The following is a 19482-nucleotide window of genomic DNA, read 5'->3' on the forward strand; positions in this document are numbered from 1 at the left end:
AAAATACTCTGTCTTTGTAGGTGATAAGAGAAGCAACTCAAAGTTTGAGACATGGAAGGTTTGCTCATATATTGTGTTTTATCTCTATCACAGTGTCTTTTTCTTCATCTTTGTCTTTTGGAACTTTGATATGAATAATTAAAACAGCTTGAGTGTGTTTGAATTATTTGTTTTAAGGATATAAATTAAAGACAAATTTTCTTTGAAGCACATTTTAAGGGTTCAGACTTTTAAAAGAAATGTTAACTAAAAAAAACAACAAACCAAAACACATGGATTTCAAAGGACTAGAAAGTGTAACTTTTGTTAAAATCGCTTTGTCAGTTTATCATCTTCTTAAGATCTTCTAGAAAAGATTGACCATAAAAGAGAGAGTACATTATGTGAGAATGGTTTTATAGTTGGCTTGAAGTCACAGCATCAACAGCAGAAAGCCTGTCTTCGTTAATGTAAACTGCTCGTTCACGCCAGCTTAATGTAATGACAAAAAATTATTGGGACTCCCGCCAAACGAGAGGTATAAGATGCGAAGCAACGACTTTTCCATTTTAAATGTGCTCACCATTTATTTGAAATATAGAGATGTAAATGCAAAATGTATCGTCTTGACAGTGTTTTCCTTTTTTTTTCCTTCTCGTCCTCTGGAGCGTGATTGTTGGATCATCTGCAGAAATGCCATTAAAATGTCTGCAATTTGTCACCTATTCTGTCGATGTAATGCAATGCAGACATTGTGCCAGGCTTTAGTAGAATAATGTGCCAATGTTGTAGCGGTATTGTAAGAGATGCCAGTCTAACCCAGACTTGAGTCTCATGTGGCATCTGTTTGTTTGATCATTCTCTGGAACATGCGTCTATTCCCCCCCAACTCTTTCTGTCTTTGACTCCCGTCCTTTCGCGTTCTGCCGTTCTGTCAGCAGCACCTATCCCCCTCTCTTCTCTTTCTCACTGTGCTGTTTTCAGTGCTGTGCGCATCTAATGTCGAATTAATGTCAAAATTGAGCAATTTTCAGGCAGCCTGGCTGGCAGGCAGGCAGACAGGCAGTAGGCTACATGTAACGTCAATGTTCCTCTCTGAAATTCGTGTTGATGGGCAGTGTAACAGACTTAACACTCACACATTAAAACACCTTTTTAAGCCTTTTCACATTGCAGCTTCTAAATAAAACACATTTATTCACAGGTCTCTCTTCTGTGCATCAGTGTTTCACACTCCCTCTCCCATACATTATTTTTGGACCAACCCTATTATTGAATGCCTTTGCACTGGGATCTACATCCTCCTTCATATCCCCCCCTCTGTCATGATAATGGGACAACTGACCTCAATAAATTAGAGTTTAACTGTTTGGTCAAATGTTTGCTGCTTACAAAAAAATTTATATTACCAAAATGAGTCTGTTCCCCTACAGCTAAGATGTGTTATGATTAAATAGATCAAATAAGTAGATAAATAAAAAAAACCTTTTGGTAAATCTTGTACTCTAGATTGTTTATAGGTTTAATTGTTCGTGATGTAGCAAAAGGGGGTCTGTTTTTTCACTCTGCGTGTTAGTTGTTCCACATGTTGATATTGCCAATGTATCATGGCGTTGATATCCTCTTCTGTTTTGGCCATATGTAGTGCTGTGATTTATGGTTAAACATCTCCACTGTTGTTCCAGATACAGTGGGGCAAAAAAGTATTTAGTCAGCCACCGATTGTGCAAGTTCCCCCACTTAAAATGATGACAGAGGTCAGTAATTTGCACCAGAGGTACACTTCAACTGTGAGAGACAGAATGTGAAAAAAAAATCCATGAATTCACATGGTAGGATTTGTAAAGAATTTATTCGTAAATCAGGGTGGAAAATAAGTATTTGGTCACCTCAAACAAGGAAAATCTCTGGCTCTCACAGACCTGTAACGTCTTCTGTAAGAAGCTTTTCTGTCCCCCACTCGTTACCTGTATGAATGGCACCTGTTTGAACTCATCATCTGTATAAAAGACACCTGTCCACAGCCTCAAACAGTCAGACTCCAAACTCCGCCATGGCCAAGACCAAAGAGCTTTCGAAGGACACCAGGAAAAGTATTGTAGACCTGCACCAGACTGGGAAGAGTGAATCTACAATAGGCAAGCAGCTTGGTGTGAAAAAATCAACTGTGGGAGCAATCATCAGAAAATGGAAGACATACAAGACCACTGATAATCTCCCTCGATCTGGGGCTCCACGCAAGATCTCATCCCGTGGGGTCAAAATGATCATGAGAACGGTGAGCAAAGATCCCAGAACCACACGGGGGGACCTGGTGAATGACCTGCAGAGAGCTGGGACCAAAGTAACAAAGGTCACCATCAGTAACACACTACAACGGCAGGGAATCAAATCCCGCAGTGCCAGACGTGTCCCGCTGCTGAAGCCAGTGCATGTCCAGGCCCGTCTGAAGTTTGCCAGAGAGCACATGGATGATACAGCAGAGGATTGGGAGAATGTCATGTGGTCAGATGAAACCAAAGTAGAACTTTTTGGTATAAACTCAACTCGTCGTGTTTGGAGGAAGAAGAATACTGAGTTGCATCCCAAGAACACCATACCTACTGTGAAGCATGGGGGTGGAAACATCATGCTATGGGGCTGTTTTTCTGCCAAGGGGACAGGACGACTGATCCGTGTTAAGGACAGAATGAATGGGGCCATGTATCGTGAGATTTTGAGCCAAAACCTCCTTCCATCAGTGAGAACTTTGAAGATGAAACGAGGCTGGGTCTTCCAACATGACAATGATCCAAAACACACCGCCCGGGCAACAAAGGAGTGGCTCCGTAAGAAGCATTTGAAAGTCCTGGAGTGGCCTAGCCAGTCTCCAGACCTCAACCCCATAGAAAATCTGTGGCGGGAGTTGAAAGTCCGTGTTGCTCGGCGACAGCCCCAAAACATCACTGCTCTCGAGAAGATCTGCATGGAGGAATGGGCCAAAATACCAGCTACTGTGTGTGCAAACCTGGTAAAGACCTATAGTAAACGTTTGACCTCTGTTATTGCCAACAAAGGTTATGTTACAAAGTATTGAGTTGTATTTTTGTTATTGACCAAATACTTATTTTCCACCCTGATTTACGAATAAATTCTTTACAAATCCTACCATGTGGATTCATGGATTTTTTTTTTTCACATTCTGTCTCTCACAGTTGAAGTGTACCTCTGGTGCAAATTACTGACCTCTGTCATCATTTTAGGTGGGGGAACTTGCACAATCGGTAGCTGACTAAATACTTTTTTGCCCCACTGTAGCTTCTGAGTCGTTCAGATGCAACTTCGCAGAACAATCCTTCCACACAAGTCATACGTCTAGTCTTTCTCAAATTGTGCTGACTGGTTTAAAAGTAGGCCGGAGCAGGAAATGGAGTAGAAGAAGACTTCAGCTTAAACGGAAGTAGTGTGAAAAACATCAAATATTAAAATAAACAGCATGGCAAAGTCAGTGTCTGCAGTGGACTTTTCAGCTCTTTGTGTAAAGCAAGAGTAGTCCACAAACCAGTTGTTTGTGACGCTGATCACTGGTAACAGCTACCACACGTAGACAATGGTCTCCAAAGCTGTGTATAGGCACAAACGGACACAAACACAATACCATAAATCCACCTTAAGATGTAACTCTCGGGTGTTTATTTTATTTTATTTTTTTAGCACAGCAGGTCTGACCTTGGGGTGGATGCACTGAGATGACCACTTGGGAAGATTGACAGCTGACTTGAATGTTTTCCACTTGTGAATAATCTTTCTAACTGTAGAATGATGGACTTTAAACTGTTTGGAAATGACCTTATAACTCTTCCTAGATTGATGGGCAGTAACAATTGCCTCCTCCAAGATCACTGCTGATGTTTTTCCTTCTTGGCATCATGTTAAAGCACCTGAATGCTGCAGACCAGAAAACAGGCAAAACTGGTGCTTTTATAGAGGTGATGATCAGTTAATCAGGTGCCTTTGATTAGCAGCACCTGGGTGCTACTTACCCTCATAATTCCTTTTGAAGGAGTACATAGTTTTTCACATGCTTAATTTTCTGAATAAATAATCACACAGTGTAATATTCAACGTGCTTTTATTCATCTGAGGTTGTACTTACCAAATTTTAAGACCCGGCAAAGAAATTACCCTATGCTAACTTCACGATCTGCTACTGAAACACTCCCGCTGTGACTTAAACGTGTGCAAAAGTTTGAGGTCTCAACTTGGGTAAAGTTTTACTTGAGTTTTACTTATCATACTAACGGAAATATAGAATATCACCTGACCTATTCATAAAACAGTCCAAGTCTTTATCTAATTTAATCACATTCCTCTTGTATTTACTTTACACCTGAATCTATAATTATGGTTCTTTTCTGCTTGTTTTTTCACTCTTTGTCTCTCTCTCTCTTTCCTTTGCTTCTACATGGGGACATTTTCCTGCTGGGATTATCAAAATTCTTCTCTTTCATTCTCATTTTATTCTCCTAGATCACACATGGTTCTATCACTCAGAGTTTAGGGTATGCAGTTGCTTTTGCATGCTCGGACACACACAGATGCTGATCACCGCTGACAGTGTGTATTCATCTGCTTGGCACTTCTCACTGACAGAGATGTTTTGGCTCCCACAACCAGCTGGATACGATTTCCAAACATATACAGCTTGTGTGATGTCACGAGAACAAGTCTGCGTGTTTGTTTGCATAATAATAATCTAACTCTAGGCCTCATCCGCACTGCATCCACAGCCTAGCCCTGTTTTATCTGCCCCATACGCCCTTGGGCATTGGCATTGCTTCACATTTATGAAGTTGTGCAGTTTGTGTGCGTGAACATTACAGAGGATCTGTACCTGTCTTTGTGTAAGAGAGTCTAAAAGGGAAACCTTTCCTGCTGCAGCTAAGTTAAAGTGCAGCATTTGAAGGAAAGGGCAGCTCATAGCCAAAGCTCTCCTCGCTCTGCCTCCGTCTGTAAATCTGCCAGTGAAAACCTATTAATTATCTCCTAGAACGACCTGCTAGCTGGCTGGCCATCACTAGCTGTCACTTTTTTCTCTGCTGGTGCATTTTGTTGAAGGACCGTGTTCCAACTGCAGCATTTAGCTGCAGAAAGCCTTCCTTTTCTTTTTATGCATTTGAAGGCATGATTAATGAAAACTGATTTTTAACTCAATCTGTCAGCTTACTTGTGCTCACTCTGAAGTAGACAGTATATATTTGAGTTAAGAACTATAACATAAATTCATTTTATTCTAGAGTACTTACCATGAACCCGTCCTTACGCCTAGTCCTAATTTGGTTGATGAATTTTAATCAAGGTTAATGAATTTCTCAATATTTCATAGCCACTGCACCTTTCAAACCGTTCTCTTCTGTAACCCATGAGCAGCGTAGGGCAGAGATGTCAGAATGATTAGTGACATCGTCATAAAGTGCTCCCGGTGGAAGTAGTGCTCAGCTCTTTTCATTCAGAGGACTCGCATCCTGCTTTTTTCAAAATAATCATACAGGGGTAACACCGGAGTTGTTGGCAGCCTCCCGGTCAAGGTAAAAGTTCTGCATTTAAAGAAAAAGAGCCAAAGCTTTTCTCTCTATCCTTTGATTGTAAATCTGCCAGAGGAAACCTATTAATTATCCAGTAGAAGGACCTTTTTAGTGAGCTGGACAGTGCTACCTGTCAATTTTTATGAATTCTTCTCTGAGGGTACACTTTGTGGAAGGTCCATGCTCCAATATTTGGCTGGAGAAAAGTTTTCCTGCAATTCAGCCCATTTTTACGACCTCTTTGATTTCCAGAAAATGCAGCCAAAGGAAAGAAATGGTTAAGGCTGTTCAGAGATGCAGTTTTTCTTTTTCTTTTGATAGCTAACTAAGCATGCAAGCCAGCTGTACCAACTGTTGCGAGTGGAGGAAATGGCGTAAGTCTGCTGGGAGAGTACTTGTTCTCATTTATATATATTTGATGTTTCTCTCGCTTATTTTTTTTGTGAAATTTTGGACACGGCTGATGGGTGTGTGTTTGTTTTCTGTGCAGGAGAGTGCCAAAGCTGCCCTGAAGATGAAAGACTGCCAAATGACTGACCGCACAACACAGACTGAACACATGGGGCCAGAGGTGAGTCACTCACAGACAGTAGGCACACTTTAGCTTTGTGAGGCTCTGTCACACAAACAGGGCTTTGTACACTATCTTTTAAGACACCTGAGTCACAAAATTAGGCTCAGTTTTTAACTTTCCAGTGCAAACTCGTTCCTTCCCTATTTTTCTATCCTCATATGTATATCATTGCATTTTATGCTGCGTCACAGCAGCTGTCTCTCTGCCCCTCCTTTTTTTCCCATCTCTTAAAAACCATCTTTTCATGTTGAACTAAATCTATAATCCATCTTACTTTTTTCTGAAGATATTTTCCTGCAGTGACAGTCATATTATAGTCCACTACCTGCTCCGCCCCTTCTTCCTCCAATTCCCACAGTGCTCAGAGTGCTGTGATGCATCCTACCTGCCTGCTGCCTAACGCCTTCAGCTGACATGGCCTCTTTGGCTTCACTAGGGGCTGACAGTATGGGAACATAGCAGACTTAATGGATGACTGTCTAAAAATGGCTGCCTGTGGAAACAGGAGCAGAGTTTTGGGGTCTGTTTCTTTGTCACTCTTTTCTTTCTTTTAAAACACTTTTTTCCCTCGTCTTCTTTGCTGCTCTCAAGGTTCCTTTATGTCTTTAATCCTGCTGTGTATAAAGTTGGCAAGAAACACTGTTAAAGAGAGAAAGCTTTGCATTTGTGTGAGTGAGTAGGTGCACAGTATTCCCACCAACGCACTGACTTCCCAACACACACTGGCACAGGATAGTGTTTGAGAGCAAATCAAATACATTATTTGGACATTGTAACAGAAACAACAGTTTTGCATGAGCAGCAGTGTCCCTTCATCTCCACGTATTCAGCAACAGAAAAAAATATCATGCAGAGCTATCAGTTTTAAAGCAGTTGATTTTTATTAAGTTTTATTGTCACTTACTACACATGGCAGTCATAGAGATGAGAGCCGGAAGCAGAGACCTCAGAGAGTGGAATGTTAATTGAAAAATCTACTTGTTAAATCAAGGCTAAAAATAATAAATAACACACAGTGGAGTGCAGACTCTTGAGTCACTTGCTGTAGCTATAAAGTCAACAAACACAGTTAAATCAACAGATATGGTTTTGCACCACTACCTAATATCAACCTAAGAAGCTTTGCATCAAAAGTCTGTCATGTTTACCCTGTTCTCTCGAAGCCTCTGTAGAATATTACAATATTAAAGTAGTCAGATTTATGAAATTTATTTCGACTTTGTAACATCTTGGCATCGGCGGATCAAGATCCTGTTTGTGCTTGGACGATATATTTTTTGCCCGTTACAGTGGTCGCAGTGTCAGATTTTGTGATTATAGAATCATAAAATCTTGAATCTGTTGATAGAGATACTGCTCCTCACTCAGTCCTGCTTTCCCTCTTTCTTGACACTTATAATGTGATCTGGAAGAAGGCACTAGCTGGTGATTTGGGATAAGACTTTAAACAGATAGTGGCAACCAAGGCTTTATGTGTTTACCACACAGCTAAACGTGCTAGTTACGATAGCTGGTGAACCTTATACTAGAACTTCAAAGAAGCCACAGAGCTGCGTGTTTTAATTTTTGTATGTCTTTGGTATACAACTTCACTTTTCTATGACATAAAATGGTTCATTGTCTTGCTTGATCCCCATTTTCCTGCCTAACCCAAATCAACACCCCACACAGTTCAGACCGGGCTACCTGGTCAGATTATTGTGTCGATACAGTGTAGTCCAACAAAAACACAAAGCATTCATAATTTGTGCATCTGTGCTTTAACAATGTCATTACTCAAATTAGAGATTGAACACACATGCCTACTTTTTATGCCAGCTGAGTAAAGTAATCAGGTAATTGGATACGCCTTTAATCAAAATAACTGGTGAGAACCTTAATATTTACTTTACCCGACTGGAAACCGAGCTGTTTTGGGCTATGAACATGTAGTGCTAGTAGATGTTTCTGTTGTCGGGAGAATGGAAAGTAAATGTGAAACAGACAAGACAAATATGCCTTTTTTCACACAGGGTTTTGAAAGGTCTGTCACACACATTAGCTATCGAAAATAGCACAGATCTACAGTAGCTGCAGTGCACTTCTGACCAGGTCCACACAGGCAGGCTTAAGAGAAGAAAAATTCTGTGAATCTTGACACCAAAATTGCAGTGTAGTGCAGGATTGCTAGTGACACTCCCCCTACTTTGTTTCTCTGTGATGCACAGTGAGTCACCAAAACAGGTGCAGGCAAGGCAGGGACCTTGCTGTGCCTCAGAAAAATGCTACTTTACTGCTACATATGTATGATGATACAATCCTGAAGCCTATAATTTTACCATACCTGCAATCATTCTCCCTATCAGTTGTTTGTCGTATACATCTGTTGGTTACTTCACTTCAATTTTTTTTTTTTACACACACTGACACTGTTTGTTGGCTTCATTTGCAATTACTGGCTAATGGACTTCTCAAAACGTAGTCTGAAGTAGCTATGTGCAGTTTTTTGGTGCTCAAGGCTAAAGTAAATAAAGGTGTGGCGCTCTGTTTGCAGTTGTATTGGTGTGCAAATTTGTATGCATGCCCATGTGTCTGCCTATGCAAGTGTGTATGTGTGTATGGTTGTTTTGCGAAGTAGCCATTAGTCCTGGCCTTGGACAGCGGTGTCAATAAAATGTTGTTGGAAGTGTCAGAGTAACTTCAGTAAAATAGGTTGCGTTATGCCTCATACAGTATAATTCACTCATTAATGCTGCTGTTTGTGTGTTTTATGTGTTGTCAGTATCAGTATGGCCATGCCATTAATGGGACATGACTTTAGTTGAATTATTACTCATTGTTTGTCCTGACGAAGGGACTGCATATTGAGCAGTTACTGTTGTTTGATACCCTAAATTCTAATATTTTTTTCCTCCCTGACTTTCTGATTGCTTTTAATTCTTTTCATTAAAACTAATTTCAGACAATCACTTTGATTTGCCTCACCAGGACCACCAGGTAGTGAAAAATATGTTCGGCTGCGATGTAGTGCATATAAAGAGAGATTCAAGCTCTAAAGATTCACTCAGTTATATCCACTCTCTGAGGTGAAGTGGTTTGATTAATTGGTGGGTAATCATTTTAATTCAAGAAGTGCCACTAATTGTCTCATCTGCTCCGCAGGTGGAAAACAGTGATGTTAGCATGCTGTATTGGTCTGTTTAACAGCAGTAGGACAAAAGTCTTATGGGCGTTGAAGGTGCTCATTGAAGTATCGAAGGTACTTTGGACGTATGCAGTTTTCCAAAAAACTCTTTTACCACGCTGTAAAGGAAGGAATATAGGCGTGGATCATATAGCGATCTCTTCATCTTAATAGAGTCCATCCAGCTGGTCAGTACTCCAGAGTATGGCTTTGGTGTCTATTATAAGAATATTACCTGGCTATACAGCCTTCCATATGTTCAAGCCCCTCGAGAAGATGGTCCCTTAATTAGAGGAGCAGCTGGTTGCCCGCTAGCAAGCTAGGCTAGCAATGCAGGTGACTTAACTCAGCAGTAGATTTCAGCATGTGTGGCCTGATTTTATGCCGTGCTCCACCCCACCCCCCACCATGTGTGCATAAAAGCGAGGGGAAGAGTAACAGAGTGCATTGCTACAGCATGGAGCAAGCCTATATAGGTTAGCTACCCCAGTGCATCAAGGACAGTCTGCTAGCAACAGAAAGTGTGTCTACAAGTGGGGCAGCTATTTCTACTGCCTCTACCACTTTCGCGGGGTCGACCATCTCACTCTCTCCGTTTCTCTCTCTCTACCTCACGCTCCCTATTTTCTGGAACGTCCTCTTGCTTTTCCTCACTTGGTTTTCGTCCTTTCTTTCTTCCATCCTGCTTTTGATCGCTGACCCCCCGAAAGCACAGAAGTTAGCTTTCAGAAGCTCTCCTCTCCGAGCTCAGGAAATTCATGTGGGATTGTCCTGCCCTGGTTTCCCTGCCTCTGACACTCTGTCCCAGGGACAGCTCCTGGCCCCGTACTCAACAGATCTACAACTTCAGGCTGACATTTCACATTATACCACTTGTATTCTACTTTTCTGACCTTCTACTAAGGTCAGAAAGAGAAGAGCTACTTGAATTTCACGTGCGTATGCCTCACTTCTCACTGACAAGTACAGGGTGTCCTTTCAGGTGATTGATTGCATAAATTTTGAGTCCAATTAGATTAAAGATACTCATCTTGTTACTTTCCTACTGTTGTAGCTGGAAAAACGAGCAAAGTTAGGCAAATTTAATATGCTGTAATAATAATTTTTTAAAAAACAAGACCCTTAATCAAGCACATTTTAGTCCAGTGACCTTTTTCAGCTGATTTAAGCTTTGGTGTGACGACAGATTGCCAGAATAAATTGGCAAGAATAATGGGAAAACTGAGACCTCGGTAAAAGAGTAAAAGTGCAATAAAAATGTGAATTTGATGTGTAACTAATGAAATAAAAATCTGTCTGCATAGGGCTGCTCAATTAATCGAATTTTAATCACGATTACGATCTGGGCTTTCAACGATCATTAAAAATGACTGAGCCGATTATTAGCCCCTCCCTCATTTATCCGCGACACCTTAAAGGCCGGTCCGTGAAAATATTGTCGGGCATAAACCGTCCGTGGCGCAAAAAAGGTTGGAGACCGCTGATTAAGAGGACCCGAGGGAAGCTCGGAAAGCTAAGCAGAAGTTATTTGGAGAGTGACTGCCGTTGGTTGAAAAGAGAGTTTAAAAAAAAAAAACTTCAGTGGTGTTGCACACTATTTTATATTATTTTTTTAAAGTCATTGTTAACCCTTTAAAGCCGGTCAGAGCTGCACGCTCCGTTTTGCGTAACTATTTTTAAATCCCTGTAGAACCGGAACCGTGTAAGCTAGCGCAATAATTTGTTTTGCATATGAAACCGGAGGAGTTGTACTTACATCTGATGCCATCAGCTTGTCCTCGGTCTCGGTTTCCTTCCACATATAGCTTTGCAAAAATTGCATAAAAAGCGCTTGCAGGAACAAAAACATAATATTCCAGAAACAGGCTTTGCCGATCCTATCAGCTGTTCGTAACACTTCCCAAAGTGAAATGATGCACCTGCTGTTTTCTTTGCAAATTTGCATCATAGGATTGTTTTTTGTTTTTCCTGCAGTATATAAAAATTGCTGTATCTCCAAAATAAAACTATGAAGACACTCAAAATAAATTTCCTGTGGTGGGAAACTATTTTTTGCAACTTTATTGTATTTAAAGTTTTGAGGGATAAACCTCTTAAATTTCTCCAAGTAGAAATATATGTAAACAAAACAAAAGCGATTTTCAATTTTTTTTGTAGTTTATTGCACTTTTTTGCAATTTATGTAATTACTATGGACTTAATGCGTACATATTATTAAAATATGGGCTATAACAGTTGTATTGATGTATAGCAACTTGAAATGCTCCCACAAATGGCACTACAACATGTAAAAAAAATAATAATATAAGCTCTGGTGGACTTGGTTCTATGGTAGGTCTTAAAGGGTTAAATAAATATCGTCAAATAATCGTGATCTCAATTTCAGTGAAAATAATCGTGATTATCATTTTTGCCATAATCGAGCAGCCCTATGTCTGCATATATGATATGTTTATTCATTAAGTGGCTATGGTCCAGTTGCCTTTTTTGTATTGCAATCTGTGTGATTTTGGATTCTGTGTACTAAAACAGATTTAGACATGTGTCATATAGTTGGTATTCTGGATCCTTATCACAAGAGCTATGAAAGAAAGTCTCACAACCCAGCAGCCAACTTGGAATGAATCGAGACAGTTACTTTGAAGCCTCTATCTATCTACAGTAAAGCGTCATAACTTTATTTACAGTGGTAACTAGAACACATGGAATCAGCATTCAAATCCAGCACGCACCATTTAAAAACTCTGGTGACTGTTTTCCCCATCATGTAAACAGTTCACAACAGATTCAGTAACAGCTTAGTTCAAACAGTGTCTCTGATTGTCTCACAAGAGCTTCAAAACAAGGCCGTGCTGTGGATGCAGTGAGACTCTTCTTCTTCTTCTTCTTTTGGATGCTCGCTTTAGGGTTTGCCACAGCAGATCATCTGCCTCCATCTCACCCTATCCCTAGCATCCTCTTCTGTCACGTCACCCCTCTGTGTGTCCTCCTTCACTACATCCATAAACCTCTGAGGTCTTCCTCTTTTCCTCCTGCCTGGCAGCTCTAGCCGACCCAGCCACAGGGTAGGCCATGAGCCAGTGTACTCCGAGTGCTGCCCCAAGCAGGGATAAAACAGGGGGGTTGGGTCAGGAAGAGCATCCAGGGCAAAATTGTGGCCGAATCAAACATGCGGATACAGTAAATTTAAAAAAGTTAAAATGCACCGGCACTGCTTTTTCAATATGGACATACACTTTTGCTGACAAAGCGGAAACGGTCATCACTGTCTACTGTGTGAATGTGTCAGCACAGCATGATTGATTACAGTGTTTTAGTTTTAGATGTTGACCTGGCTTTAGCATTTCAGAATTCCCCCGTTGATTTCTATGCATCCTTAAGCTGACAAGTAGCATCCTAGCTTTAGTCAAACACAAACTGGAAAGTGTCAACTGACCCCATTTTTTCTATTGTACACTTAAAGATTTCTCTTTCTGTGATTGTGCCAATGTTGAGTTGGCAGGTAAGGTGAAAGGGAAACTGAGAAAGAGTACAAAAAAGAAGGTGCCTGGAGAAAAAGGCGAGGAGCTATTTTATGTCCGCGGAGACTCTTAAGAGCTGGAGATGTGGTGGCTGTTTGAAAGTTTCTTAGAGCGGATTCAGTCAATTGAGATTGCTTTCTTTCACCAAGCTAATTTCATGGGCATTCTTAAAAGGAACGTTTTATGGATGGGATCAAAAGCTCTTGATAGTTAGCTCACTCTTTCCTGTTCCCTTTCTTACTTTGTCCCCCTCACTCCTTTACTCCGTCGTATTGTATTCTCAGTAGATTTGTGCAACTTTCCTTTTTTTTGCCTCCTACTTCTTTCTCCTTTTCTCCCCTTGCTCTATTCCCACCCATCTCCTCATCCCCTATCGCCTCAGTGGCATCTAAAAAGAATGACAGGAGCGCCTCGTTTATGGTCTGTTTGTGGGCCATTACATTTGAATAAAGAAACATTTAAGAAGATCATGCAGATTCTTTCCTCTTTGTCTATCATTCTGGTTTACTGTCTCAAAAGCAGTACACTGTGCTACGGAGTACATTTTTCTCCCACGTTTAATGAGGAGAAGGAGCATCTTTTTGAGTTTGGTGGGTCATTTCGAATGAAAATGTGCCGGCGTTTTTTTTTTTGAGTGAATGTTGAAACTCACAGACTAACACCACCTGACAGGTCATCATGATAAAACACAATCATTTATACATATTTAGGTTTAGAAAATAAAAGTGTTAGTGCTTATAGTTGGTGGCTGTTGTTAAAAGCCAAAGTGATTGTAAACAACACATTTAATAAGAGTTTAATTTACCTTATGATGGAAGCGAAACCCATATATACTTACTCGATACTTTCATTTCTAGAAATTGCTACTACAGTGTTGAACCTCCTCTTGCCTCCAATTTTGCGAGTTTCTTCTTATTAAAAGCGATTCCCACTGTCGCTAAGTGCTTGCGCTACAGAGGCTGTTTGATTGTTGGAGTCTTCTTTGTATTGTTGTAGGGTCTCTGTCATATGGGTGTGTGTGTGTGTGTGTGTGTATATATATATATATATATATATATATATATATATGTATATATATATATATATATATAAGTGCTTTGAGGCAACTGCTGTTGTTGTGACTGGATCTTGTATAAATGAAACTGAATTGAACCAGCTTGAGATGATTTGAGCCTTATTTATGACATGGTGTGCTATCCTGCTGGAAGCAGCCATCAGAAGATGGGTACACTGTGGTCATGAAGGGATGGACATAGCAGAACTGCTAAGGCAGACTGTCGCGTCATGTGGTATCAAGTGTGCCATTTCTGATCCAAGCGTTGCACCAGAAATCGAGAATCATCTGACCAGCCTATGCAGGAAGATCCCAGATCAGCAGTTTCTGAAATACCAGACCAGCCAGTTTGGCACCAACAAACACTCCACGTGCAAAGTCAAATAAATCACCTTTATTCCACATTCTGATAGTTGGGTCAAACTTTAGCGTGGCATCTCGTTTGTGTCTACATGTTTAAGTTCATTGAGTTGCTACAATGTGATTGGCCGATTAGGTATTTACAGCAACAAACAGTTGAACAGGTGTACCTAATGAAATTGGTCCATGAGTTTAAATGGGTCACAAAGCATAACAAGCCTGTATTTTTATGAGTTAGACTTAGATTTGAAATCACTCTGCTTTCAAAATAGCATACTTTCCAGTTTCTGTGGTTTCACTGCTGCTCAAGACTAGCAGATAAATGTTTAGACATAATTAGATGTGTTGAATAACTAAAACTCTGACAGCTAATGTCAGTGCAGGGCAGCAAAAACAGAAATAGATATTTATATATGTCTGTGCATAACCCCGAAGCAAAGGACAAGTTTATTCTGCTGACACGTCTCCCTGTGGGGACAGCCCTTTAAAGTGCTTTCTGAGAAAACAATTTTGTGGAGAAAAGCAGCACGTATAGTCTCCTGTACCGTTTAAGTTTTAAAGTACAGATTGATTTTTTTTTTTCAGCGGCTGTGTATCATGGTTGGGGCAGAGATTTCTTCTTCTTCTGTGACCTCACCAACCGAGCAGACAATATTTTCTTCATTGTTGTTCTCTTTCAGCTTGTGGTTGAATTACAACATTAAGACATTCACAGCAACTACTTCAAGGATCTTTGTTTGCATATCATCACATTTCCACAAAAATGTGTTCAAAACTTTAGGTTGTTTTTCTCCATGTCAGCTCTTTAATAGTAGACTGATTGTAAAAAAAAAAAAAGGTCCCCAGTTAACTGATCAGTTGCAGTAATGATGCTTGCAAACTGGAGCCACCTTTTAGCCAAGTGAAATGATTGCCCCGACACTTGTACGAACTAAAGCATCCTTTTTCTTTGCCTTTGTTCTGGGGATGTTTTTGTCTAGAGTTATTGATCAATCGAGTCCGGTGGGAAAAGAAGCCTTTAGTGTAGTATTCCTGTACTTATAGCCACCTATTACTGCTATGGTTACACAGATCATGTTCAGCGAACCCCCCGTTTTCAATGCGAGCTCCTAAAAATCACAGCTAACTTATCCATCCGTGTCTTCCTGGAGCTGGGGATCCTGAATCAGTATTTAATACAGATCTCCAGCATTAGTGCTCTCCACGTCTGTGCCAGTTTAAGCCAGAGGATGGAGGGTCCAGTGATGATTGTGACTATGTAGGTCTCCGACTCCTATTCCTGTAAAGTAGATCATTTTGTACAGCCTAGTCCTTACTGAGTAATGGTGCTGCTAAAAGAGAAAAGGAAGGAAGCGAGAACGAGGAGGAGCGTGAGAGATGCAGCTTTCTGTCCTACTTATAGTTTTCATAAATTCTTCTCTTTTTATTACTTTATATCCAACTCACGTCGTGTCCTTTCATATTCTTTCTTACTTACCTGTCTGAAATTTAATTGTTTCTTCCTTGTTTGTGCCCCTTCATTGCTTTTGGTTTTCCTATTCCTACATTCATCACTTTTCTTCAGTCTGATCTGTCCATAAACTTCCAAGCATTTCTTTTGCCTTTATTTACTCTTTTCTTTCCATCCTCTTCACATTTCTCATCCATTCCTTAATATCCTTTTATTCTTCCTCTGTTCTCATCTTTATTATCAGCCTTTCCACCCATGTACCCCTCTGTTCACAGTCCGTCCCTCTCGCTCGTCTCTCTCAACTCCTTTATTACCGTTACGCTGTCACCCTGCCTTGGCCTTCCTCGTCGCTATTCATGCTGTGTTACAGGTTTCTTCTGGTCTCCATCCCACAGCATCACACCTTTAGGGCCAACTTTTCACAGTGTTCCTCTTTTATTCCACTTTAACTGGGCTGCATTACGTATTGCTGAGTTTTAGGGAGGTATGCACAAAACAGGTCAGCTGCAACCCACAGGTAGCTCTGCATGGAACAAGGAAGGCCCCCACTGGCACCGGGCACAGAAAACACTGAACAATGAACGAATTGTGAGGCATAACAGTGAGGTGATAGACAGTAGCTCTGATAATACTGAGGGACAAGCTGTGGAGAAAAATATAAGCAGTAGGCAGACAGAACCGTGCGCTAGATAGAAAGTCTGACAACCGAGGCTGAAAAAACAGCAAATCAAGTGAATCAAACACCAGAAATGTTGAAAATATACACGTGGAAATCTTAGAAGATGACTTCCTGTCTCAGTGCTCTGATATTGTCTCAAAAATAAGATCAGTAGTCATATTCACCCGAGGAGATCGGTAATTTCCTAGAAAATGGCAGACAGTTTGTTATATTTCTTTTGTAAAGATTAGAAAGCTGGCTAGTCAAGAACAGCCAACTCAAAAGAAACTGTTTAGCCTAAAAGAGATGCTTCAGACAGCAAATAAATTGGTTAAAACAAAGTAAATATAGAGAAGAAAAATGGCTTAACTAAGTAGCATGTACCTGAGGCTGAGTTGGTAATAACTCAAAGACTTGCTTTTTAGGAAAACGGGTACCTCTTGTAATCCTTTCATCATACCTATCAGTTCACTGGACTGGTTAGCATTCAGAGCCTTTTGTCTTCAAACTGCACAAGAGTTTCTTCACCTTAAGCAACAGGTCTGGATTAAATAAAAAGAAAAAAGGATCTGGTCTGGTTCCTCTATCCCCGGCTGATGTAGACACTCAACAGACCTCCTCTTTAACCAGTCAGTCCTCCATACTTTAAATTCTGTTTTCAACTCAGACAGCGTTTTAAACTCTGTGGTACTGTTGGGAGTAACTTTTGTTTTACCCACTGACTTTGAGGATTCTCAGTTCTAACCATGTGCTGATAATCCTCAGACCAGCTGGCCAGGCAGGCTAAGAAACTTTAAATGTCAGTGTCTTCTGGAGAAGATTCTGTAGGAGGTGAAGTGTGGTCATCCTGGTCTTTTTACGGAGCAACCCAAGGATCAAAATACCAGACTTCTTCAAAGAAGAAGGCCTTAGAAAGCTTCTCTCTCATTTAGCAGGTGTTCACGAATCAAGGTGGTTTTGTTTTGTTGTTTTTTGTTTTACAAGGTTTCTAGAGGAGGCTTGAAGTTGCTGTGCAAAACTCCCAGAAGAGAACTGCAGAAGAGGCTACATGTAGGCATACAGTACAGGGCATAATGACCATGAAGCAAGAAGTCTTTGTGTGTTTTACTAAGCTGATGAAAGTCTGAGCTCTCCAAGACTGGTACCCTTTTCTCAGTACTGCAGGCAGTTTGTTGGTTTAGGGTCTTATAGGTGTTAGAGGACAGGCCTTATATTTCTGGTTCCTGATATTCTGCTGCACAGTGCAGGCATATTTGTCTAGTGATTTTATTTGTATTCTTTTTTTTATTTTTTTGGGATCAAGCTGAACAGATGAAGACAAACAAAATCATGATGGGTGCATGTGTTCGGAGGTTGGCTGGCTGCACGTCTTAGAGTAGAGGTCAGCTGATATATTGACAGGGCTGACATTAAATATTTGCCAGTACACGGGTATCGCATTTATAACTTCCAGTTAAAAATGTTGTAGCTATTGATGTTGCATATTTTGTCCACCTGAGGTCACTCTACAGCTTTTGGTAACGCGCGACGAACAAAAATTTGGGCAAATTTGAAAAAAAGTAATCCACGAAAGATTGATATTTTTTTAGTCAATCCATCCATTTTCTTCTGCTTATCTGGGGCCTGGTCGCGGGGGCAGCAGCCCAAGCAGAAAAGCCCAGACCTCCCTCTCCCCAGCCACCTCTTCCAGCTTGTCCAGGGGAACACCCAGGCGTTCCCAGGCCAGCTGAGCAATATAATCCTGGCGGAGAGATCCCTGGCTACCAAGACTGGCAATATTTATTTATTTTTTGTTATATTCTGTTATTATATTATCTTGGTAATGAATCATAAGTAAACACACACAAAACTGTTAGGGAATCAGTTTATACTTCAAGCGTTTGAAAGATAAAAAAAATCACAAGAATATCGGTATCGATATCGAACTTTAAAATCAGATATCAGTCAGGCTCTAGTATGGGGTTTGTATATAATAAAATCCTGTCATACCTCTAAGAGGTTGATTTGCTTATTAAGTTGAAGAGATTGTTTGCAGCAGCTCAGTAATAATAAATGCACAGTACAAGCAGCCATTTATTTATTTAGTTTATATGTTTTATTTTGGGGGTCGTAAAGGAAGGGTTTAATAGTCGCAGAGGTCGGGTGTCTGTGCCTTCTTTTTTCGTATGTGTGAGGTAAATTTGATAGAGCAGGTCATCTGCTGATCAGAAGGTTGGTGGTTCGATTCCTGGCTCCCTCAGTCTGCATGCCAAATATCCTTGGGCAAGATACTAACCCACACTTGCTCTCCGAGGCATCCATCAGAGTATGAATGTGTACGAATGTATGTTAGTTAAAAAGCACTGACAAAGCATAGAGTGGTTGTGTGAATGGGTGTGTATGGGTGAATGTGGCGTGTTGTATAGAGCGCTTTGAGTACTCCAGGAGAGTAGAAAAGCGCTTTATAAAAATCAGTCCATTTACCATTTACCATCTAAAATGCTATATAGCTCATCTGCTGTCTTCATAATGTTTTGAAATGCAGTAAAATAAAGGGAACAATAAAACAATTTAGAATCAGCTTTGGTGAGGCTAACACTTTACTGGCACCATTAAGGCCTCCTTAACAGTCGAAAGTCTTGTTAACAGGAGATTATGTAACATTTTACCACTACAAAGCCTGGACGCATTAAGTAGTCCATTTGGGGCTCCTGAGCTGACCATTATATTAAGTAGTAATGATATGCAGTCAGCAAAACCGAAAACACGTTGGGCTCTATTTAAAAAAATTACTGTAGCGTGACAAAAAAATAACAAACTTTAAGATTATGTTATAAATAGACAGTGTTTTTCCTCTGGTATCTTAAGAGAAGTGTTAACTAATCATATTTATTCATACATTTTGTTTCACAGTGTAAAAATTCAAATAATTATAGTAACAGGAATATAACCTTGCCAGCTGGGACATCATTAATATGGATAACGGAGGTAACTGCGGAGGGAAAAAGCCATGGAAATGCTGTTAGCTGGGTATTGTTCCTACATGTTTACACAATTGCCCAAAAATGATGTCCTTGTCTGTTGGCTTTGAACACATTGTTGTGGAATTGCTATAACATTTGTAGTTTTTGGCAAGTGAATTTCTGTGTGGGTACAGGAAAGAACAAGCATGTGTGGGAA

General features: G+C 40.4%; 1 protein-coding gene across 1 annotated transcript in view; it reads left to right on the forward strand.

Annotated features, from left to right (window-relative positions):
• ccser1 (coiled-coil serine-rich protein 1) overlaps positions 1–19482 on the forward strand; it is a 139852-nt gene that overhangs the window by 74240 nt on the left and 46130 nt on the right. The window contains exon 10 of the mRNA XM_085475645.1: positions 6034–6114. Coding sequence (XP_085331771.1) covers positions 6034–6114 — 81 coding nt within the window. The remainder of the gene's footprint in view (positions 1–6033; positions 6115–19482) is intronic.

Source organism: Copadichromis virginalis, linkage group LG12 (genome assembly GCF_057382275.1).
Source record: "Copadichromis virginalis isolate Kocher_CV1m ecotype Utaka linkage group LG12, C_Virginalis_male_GT1.1, whole genome shotgun sequence".
In the NCBI taxonomy this organism is placed as follows: Eukaryota; Metazoa; Chordata; class Actinopteri; order Cichliformes; family Cichlidae; genus Copadichromis; species Copadichromis virginalis.